Source organism: Solea solea, chromosome 2 (assembly GCF_958295425.1).
Source record: "Solea solea chromosome 2, fSolSol10.1, whole genome shotgun sequence".
NCBI classification, from domain to species: domain Eukaryota; kingdom Metazoa; phylum Chordata; class Actinopteri; order Pleuronectiformes; family Soleidae; genus Solea; species Solea solea.
The window spans coordinates 18,929,570-18,936,787 of NC_081135.1; the positions used below are offsets into that span (position 1 = coordinate 18,929,570).

The 7,218-nt window shown below is 39.8% G+C and overlaps 1 protein-coding gene across 5 annotated transcripts in view; it reads right to left on the reverse strand.

Moving 5' to 3' along the window:
• Positions 1–6,027, reverse strand: part of LOC131455345 (target of Nesh-SH3) — a 30,604-nt gene extending 24,577 nt beyond the window's left edge. For all 5 annotated transcript variants that reach the window (XM_058622918.1, XM_058622917.1, XM_058622915.1 and 2 more), the window contains exon 1: positions 5,757–6,027. In XM_058622918.1, coding sequence (XP_058478901.1) covers positions 5,757–5,865 — 109 coding nt within the window. In that variant the 5' untranslated portion in view covers positions 5,866–6,027. The remainder of the gene's footprint in view (positions 1–5,756) is intronic.
• Positions 6,028–7,218: the final 1,191 nt, after the last annotated feature.

A 7,218-nucleotide genomic window follows, 5' to 3' on the forward strand; every position in this document is an offset into this window, starting at 1 on the left:
AAATTATTCCAGCAGCTGCTTGATGCCAGAAAAGACACTGACAGGGAGAGAGGGGGAATCCCTGAATTTGAAAAGTACCTGTGTGCTTTTCCAGCGATGTGTTTCCCATCAAAACTGCATTTGTTTTGGTTCTTCCGTCATTATATCCAATAAAACACAAGTGAGATTGGTTTTGAGAAAGAAGTGCTTAGAGTGTATGAAACATTCGGAAACTTCTGGCATCATGTTTTGAACTTCAGTACATGCAAACACTGGCTCGCCCCCTCACAACAGTGCAGCTATTTGGCCCAGACACAAGTTAGGGACTTTTAAGATGTATCAGTATTTCCAGAGTAAAATGAATAATGCTTTAAGGGGAAGACCAATCTGACAGTGGTTGCAATCAATCAACTTCAGAATAAGGATAATGGCTGACATTTATCTAGCCAGGAAAAAACTGCTGTGCTGGAAAGTCATGTTGTGAGAAAAACTGTGATGAAAATAAAGAGGCTATTTAAAATAATAAAGTAATTATTCCTGCAGCTCTGCTGGTGAAGCTGAGCCTGTCAAACACATGGCATCACTCGGGATTAAAAACCTCAGCAAAAGCCATAACTTTATGCAGTCAAATTCACAATTGCATCATTAATAACCAGGGATAAATGACTTAAAAGATCATCTGTTTAATTTCTTGTTTGAGAGGTAATGTAACATTGAAACACAAAACAACAACAGAGACACTAAACAGGAGACAACAAGAAACAATGTGTGTAGAAACAGAGATCTATTTAAAGAGTAAAACTATGAAAGCAGCCACAACGAGATGCAAAACAGACTTAAAATGGACATGAATAGACTTAAAATAGTTGTAATTGATGCAAAACAGAAACAAAGTGAAACAGAGTTTGTTTTTAGTGGATGTTCCAATATGTGGTCTTGGATGTTTACAGAACGGATGTGGGGCTTTTTGTATGCCTAGGTGCTCATTGTCCCACAATACATCCATACACAAGCAATCTAATTTTCCATTTCACAAAGGCATGACCACTTTAATAGGGAATACGATAAATTACTGTATACAAGACAAAACTCTTGTAAAGGCTTATCCCTTAAATTAAAACATCATAACATAAACTGTCTAACCCCCTTCATGGAGACAACTCAACCGATTCATCAACAATTACTGTGCATGTAGTATCATAATGCTGGGCATCAGCCAAACCATAAACACTTCAGATTATGCAATAAGCAATGTCATCGTTCAATAAACATTTCACCATTGTATTTACCCTGTATTGGAACAAATAGCACTGCTGGCCTGAAAAGCAGAAACACCCTGACAGTGGAAACTCGAGTTTGGCTCGGTGACGCAGTGGTGATGGATGATGCTCAGAGAAAAGGAGTAGGTTAATGGGGGTGTCAGCCTAACTGGGTCTCTTCACCTTCAACTGCAGTGCAACATGACTCAAGAAGTAAAAGACGGATTTTGATGCAATTGTCTGGGGATTTCGGTTTTTGCGCCAAAGGAAGACATTATTAGGTTTTGGTTTCGATGTGGAAACAGATCACCTCTTGTGTGTATTGACACTGTGGGAAACTGAGCAGAATTGGCAAAGATGTTCTCACTCCGAGAGCTTTCTCTGGTTTTTGGTGTTTAAAAAGAAATTCTTGTATCTTTACTGTATGTGCAGGCTTGGCTTCAACACATTCAGATTTACTGTCTGTTATTATCAAAGTAGACTTCCACAATCAGCAGCTTTCTCTCATCTCCTGGTTCAGAGGAGAGAAAAATAGGAGAAAAAATACACTGAGATCATCTCGAGTCTTTGCTGTGGACTAATGAACTATAAATATCTGGAGCAAAAAACACTAAGAAAAAAAAAACTTGGCACAAGACTACAAGGCTTGTTTGTCTTCACAAAACACAGTGGAGGAGCATTTATTTAGTTTTTGTTGAGATTAAATCCGGTTGTTTTTGGTGCATGAAAGTTTGTCAGTTTGTCTTGAGCAGCTGAACATCACAGCTGAGCCCTGCAGACTGTGAATACCCAGACTCTTCATATTGGTGCAATTCCAGAGTTCTGCAGCCTCCACGTATCACACACTGACTGTACATATACATAGACTGTTTGTCACTCTTCCAGCCTCACATATTTTCCTGGACTGATGGAGAGTTATGCAGCTCTGGTTTACACTGTTATGTCAGACTGAGCAACAAGTGTTTATTAATGTACCTAGTGACCAGACAACGGTATTATTAGCTCCAGCAGGAATCTGGGGACCGCAGTAACTCATCCCTCTTAATATCAACTGTTACCCACCAGGAGCCTCTTTGATTCCTTCTCTGGAACAATCGCTGCTTTTGGGTTCGAGTGACAACACAACTCACAGACCATCAAAAAAAGAGTCATGCCTAGTACTCGACTATGCCTCAGTTGCTTCCATGCAGGTCTCCCTTGGTCTCACACCATAAATCCTCCCTGACAGGTCCGATGGAGCAACAGCTGCTTTCTCTTCCACTGTGGCCCTGCTCCATCCATTCTTTTCTTGCTTCACTCACTGTACTATATGTGTCAGCAGCCATCTTCCCATCAACCTCTTACAGCAACCTAAAGTGCTTTGAATTTATTCTGTCCTTTATTCTGTTCTGCGGATACATTTTTGTATTAATTTAGTTGACTTCAGATTCAGTTTTTTATGTACTCAATACTTAAATGCTTTTAAATGCTGACATTTAAACACATTAAAATTCCTGCTAAGTATGGGCCATCTAACATTGTACAGACCTGTCAACTCATTAAGTATGCTATAATATCCATGACTCCATACCAGGTTTCATTCAAAGAGCAGATCTGATTGAAAAAGACCTTTAACTTTGATACCAGAGGAAAAACATACACAAAGTCCCTTTTATCCAGCTTCCAAAGCTGCACACTGAGATTTGTCTGTGAGCCAAGTGTAGCAAGCGTTGTGTGCAACTGTGCAAATCTCTCTATACTAAATCCAGTCTTCTCTTCAAATCACATTTACTGACATTGATGTCTTCAAAGGATGTCTGTTGTCGGACAGCAGAATTCAGTATGATTGTGTGTGCACTTGTTTGTGTTCTTTTATGGTTGTGAGGACAAATGTTGGCACAGAACCATCACTGTGGGGATATCACAGATTTGAGTGCTGGAAATTAAATTAAGAGGTTCGAATGTTCAGGTAAGTGTGAGGATTAAAGTGTGTTCTTATTATTTGTGGCTTTGTGAGGACCAAACATTGTAAAAACCATATAGAGTTAAGGTTAGGCATTTAGTTCTGGCGCATTTAGACCAAAACCTGGTCCTATTGACACAGAATCTAATTTCTGAGGAAACAGTACAGTTTAGGGCTGAGATTTGAATTGTGGAAAGGTTCATATTAAGATAAGGCATTATGATAAAGGTAAGGGGTAACGCTTTGTTTAGTCTTTCCAAATGAATGCAAGTCAATGCAGTGTCCTAAGAAGAATAGCTGTGCTGTGTGTGTGAGCTAATATGGCAAACATTTGTGGAAAATTTCCTGTTATCCAAGAATGTTGTTAAAAGCCTAATCAAACAAACACTGAATCAATCTATCTTCAAAAACAAATTAAATTCCATCTTTATTGAGGACTCAAAGGAAGTTCATAGAATAAAAAAAAAGAAGAAGAAAATCAAATAAAATCAAAAAGGTCAACCACAGCAATGAATTAAGACAACATTCATACAGAGGCTATTGGGCCAATGCCTTCTGAGCCTGGATGAGTACTGATAGCAGCTCTTCCTAGGACTGGTTAATGCCTCTATGATGCTGTTTTCTGAGTCATCTAAGTGACACGAGTTATACATCAGCTGTCTTTGGAGAGCTTCACAGTTGACTGGCTCTATGGCATCTGGGAACCTAAAGCAGCAACATTACATTACATGTCATTTAGTAGAAGCTAAAGCTACTTACAATGGAATCAAGTACAATTAGCCAGGGGTGGAATCGAACTTGCGACCATGATGTCTTTGGTACACAAGGTAGGGTCTTAACCACTGAGCCACTCCACCCCCAGCAACCTCATTAAATCATTGTAGGCCACGATGAGCCTCTGCATACTACTTTTTCTGTAGTTGCACCACGTCATATATACGTGTGCAAAAAGCTTTAAAAGGTGAGTGTACAACAATATCTTGAAATTAACCTGTTTTATGGCCTTTTTATGACCTGTTTGAAAAAAATACAGCATCAGGAGGTAAGGTGCTTTGGGGGATGACATTTTTTCAATTTAAAAAATGATATGATCTATTAAAGTTATATATGATGTGGAGATAATGTGATAGCCTCCGTTGGTGTTGATATTTTGGACATATGTCCTTTGCACTGGCCAAAAATTAGGTCCACTAAACTGCCTGTGGATATTTTTAAGACTCTTTGGAGGCCTTGATGAACATCCAATAATAAGAGCTGAAATATGTTAGAAACAATAAAAAACGTTGATGTTTGCCTGAAGCTGTGAGTTAAACGTCTAAACTCATCAAACTGTCCGCTTAATGGGCTCAGTTCCAGGAACACCATGCCTTTAAGTTGTTTAAAAGCGTGACCCAAGAAACACTGCATATTAAAACATGTGAGCGGTAACTGACCGGGTTCACCTGCTCTGCTCATTTCAGGGAAAGGAACCAACCATGGGGATTGTAAAAGCACTACTTCCTTATCAAGGAAGCATGAATCTGAGCATAAGAACAATATTTAACAACTATAATTCAAAGTCTGGCATTCAAAGAATTAAAATGACAGATCTTAAAAGAAATATGTAATGAGATCTGCTATATTTTAACTCTTTCACACCAGCATTTCCGTTCAGGGTCTAATTCCGCTCAGAACCTTGGGCCTCTCAGCAAATAAGCGCACGTTAAGCACAACTGAACAGTGGGCGTTGCTTAATGTGAGCAGAAGTAAACAAGTCAGTGGCAGTGAATGGCAGATCGCAATGAGCTTCTGAGCTGGAATTTAGGGGACACCCAAATCGTCACGAAATGTGTTGTCTCCTTCAGATTCCACTGAGTGTTCATCGATTTCTTTACCATTTTCACCAGTATGTTGTCCCGCCTTCTACCTTTCATCTACATTGACACCAATAACGTAAGTACTCTTTGGTGCCCGCTGGGAACCGACTTTTCAGGTCCTGAACTAACATATTGTGGGTGCCAATAGGTTTAAAATTTAAAAAAGGTTTAGAACCGTGCCAGAGCTGTGCTGGTCTGAAAAGTCTATTTGAGCTTCCAATAACACTGTGCAGTGCAAAAGAAATGTTTGTGCAACACATCACTGTAACAAGGTTGCTTTGATGTTGCCAAATATGATGAAGAAGAAGAAAGAAACTCCTCTGTTCAAAATCTGTAGTCTGTATAATGAAATCAAATCAGTAACTGCTCAAAAATCCTTTTCATTTTTGCAAGCAAATTAATAATGTTAAAAACAGTGACACCCATCACTGAATATTCTTTAGCACCAAATGGTCAAATCATTTATATTTGACACAGATATCCATCTTGCCCAGATATGACACATTGTGCGCCTAGCCGAGCGTGCATTTTTGCAGAAGGCGTAGAAGGAATAAAGGGAGGAGAAAGGAAGAGCTTCAGAGCACTGTTGCAGGGACGAAGACTATGACGACCAAGCATTGCACATGCAACAGATGCATCACTTCACATGTAGCCAGTAATGTGTCCTAATGTGGAGATTTCAGTGCAAGGCAAATAATAGGAATGCAGATTATAACCTACCTCTGCTTCTGCGTGGAGTTGAGGGACCAGACAGAACAATCCCAGTGATGAAGACCATGAGGAGAAGGACCAGAAAGCTCCTTGAGTTCTGCTGCATCCTCATCATCATCGTCTCCTTACAGAACAATAAGTGTATAACCTGGCAGGCTTGAGTTGAGAGTGAAGTGTGTGCTACAGCTGCAGGAGTCAGACTGGATGTTAGTGGAGTGGCTGGACTACTTCTCTGAGATGGTGGCTCTCAGGACTAGTGCAGCTCACTGGACTGAAGGTCTGGATGCAGCAAGCTGCTCCTGCTGCAGCATCTATACCGCTGTAATGGAAGGAGGGGACAAAGGGAGTCAGACACACCCACTCTCCTTTCCCTCCCTCATCTCTTCTTTTCTTTCACTCTCCATTTCACACTCTCTTGCGCGCTGGAAAAGGAGTCAAAGCTTTGTCGAAACTTTTTTTTTCTGTACTGTTTACTTGTTCATTCTTGTCCTGTCTCCATCTGCAGAGGTCTTTTGACGCTTTTATATGTTAATTTTTGCTCCTTCCTTCACAATTACATGTTTACATGCACTCTAGTCTGATTCTATTCATAATCAGGATAGAATGTTTGGCTACATCTGGTTGAAAGATCCATTTGTGCATGTTTCTCAAACTATCTACGTTTCTGATCATCTGTGAACCGACCCAACAAAAAGCAACATTAGACAAGCCTGCAAAAATCTGTCTTGGATTCATTGCCAATGTTTATTTCCACAGTGCCAACACTTACAATTCTCATATTCTACACCAGGGAACACCATTCCCAGAGACTGGTGAGTCTGAACCCCGGCAAAGGGTCACAGAACATTTGTTTTGGGTCACCATATTAATATGCAGATTTTTTGTTCAACCACTGTGTTAATGTATTAAACAACAAACGCATAAAGTTGTGCTATCTCTTTAAAGTGGCTGGTTTATCTATTCAAAGTAAAATTAGCATCACAGAAATGGCATAAACAATAGTCAGAAACATTATAGTATGCACAAATGTGTCACTATTTATATTGTGAATCTGGTCACAATACTTTGTCGTCTTTAAAAAGGATGTCCCATATAAAAAGTTTGGGGAAACACTGGTCTACATTATTTTCCCTTTGAAGCCAACCAGAAAATAGGAATATAATGAATCACTAGGGGGCAGGCTGTTGCAAAAAGAACTAGCATTGAATGGAAGCCTGTGGGTAAATGAGCCTACTTCTGACATGATTTATAACCTCAGTTAATATGTATTAAGGATTTAATGTTTTCAATCGCTAGTTTGAAGTCTCCTAAATGTTATGGTCCTGTTTAGAATGACATATGCAGCCGGCAGAGCCATCAAGAGTAACTTGGGGGGTTAAGTGTCTTGCTCAGGGACATCGGCATGTAGACATATCAGAGCCAGGGTTCAAACCCACAACATTCTTGTTGAAAGACGACCCACTGGTCCACT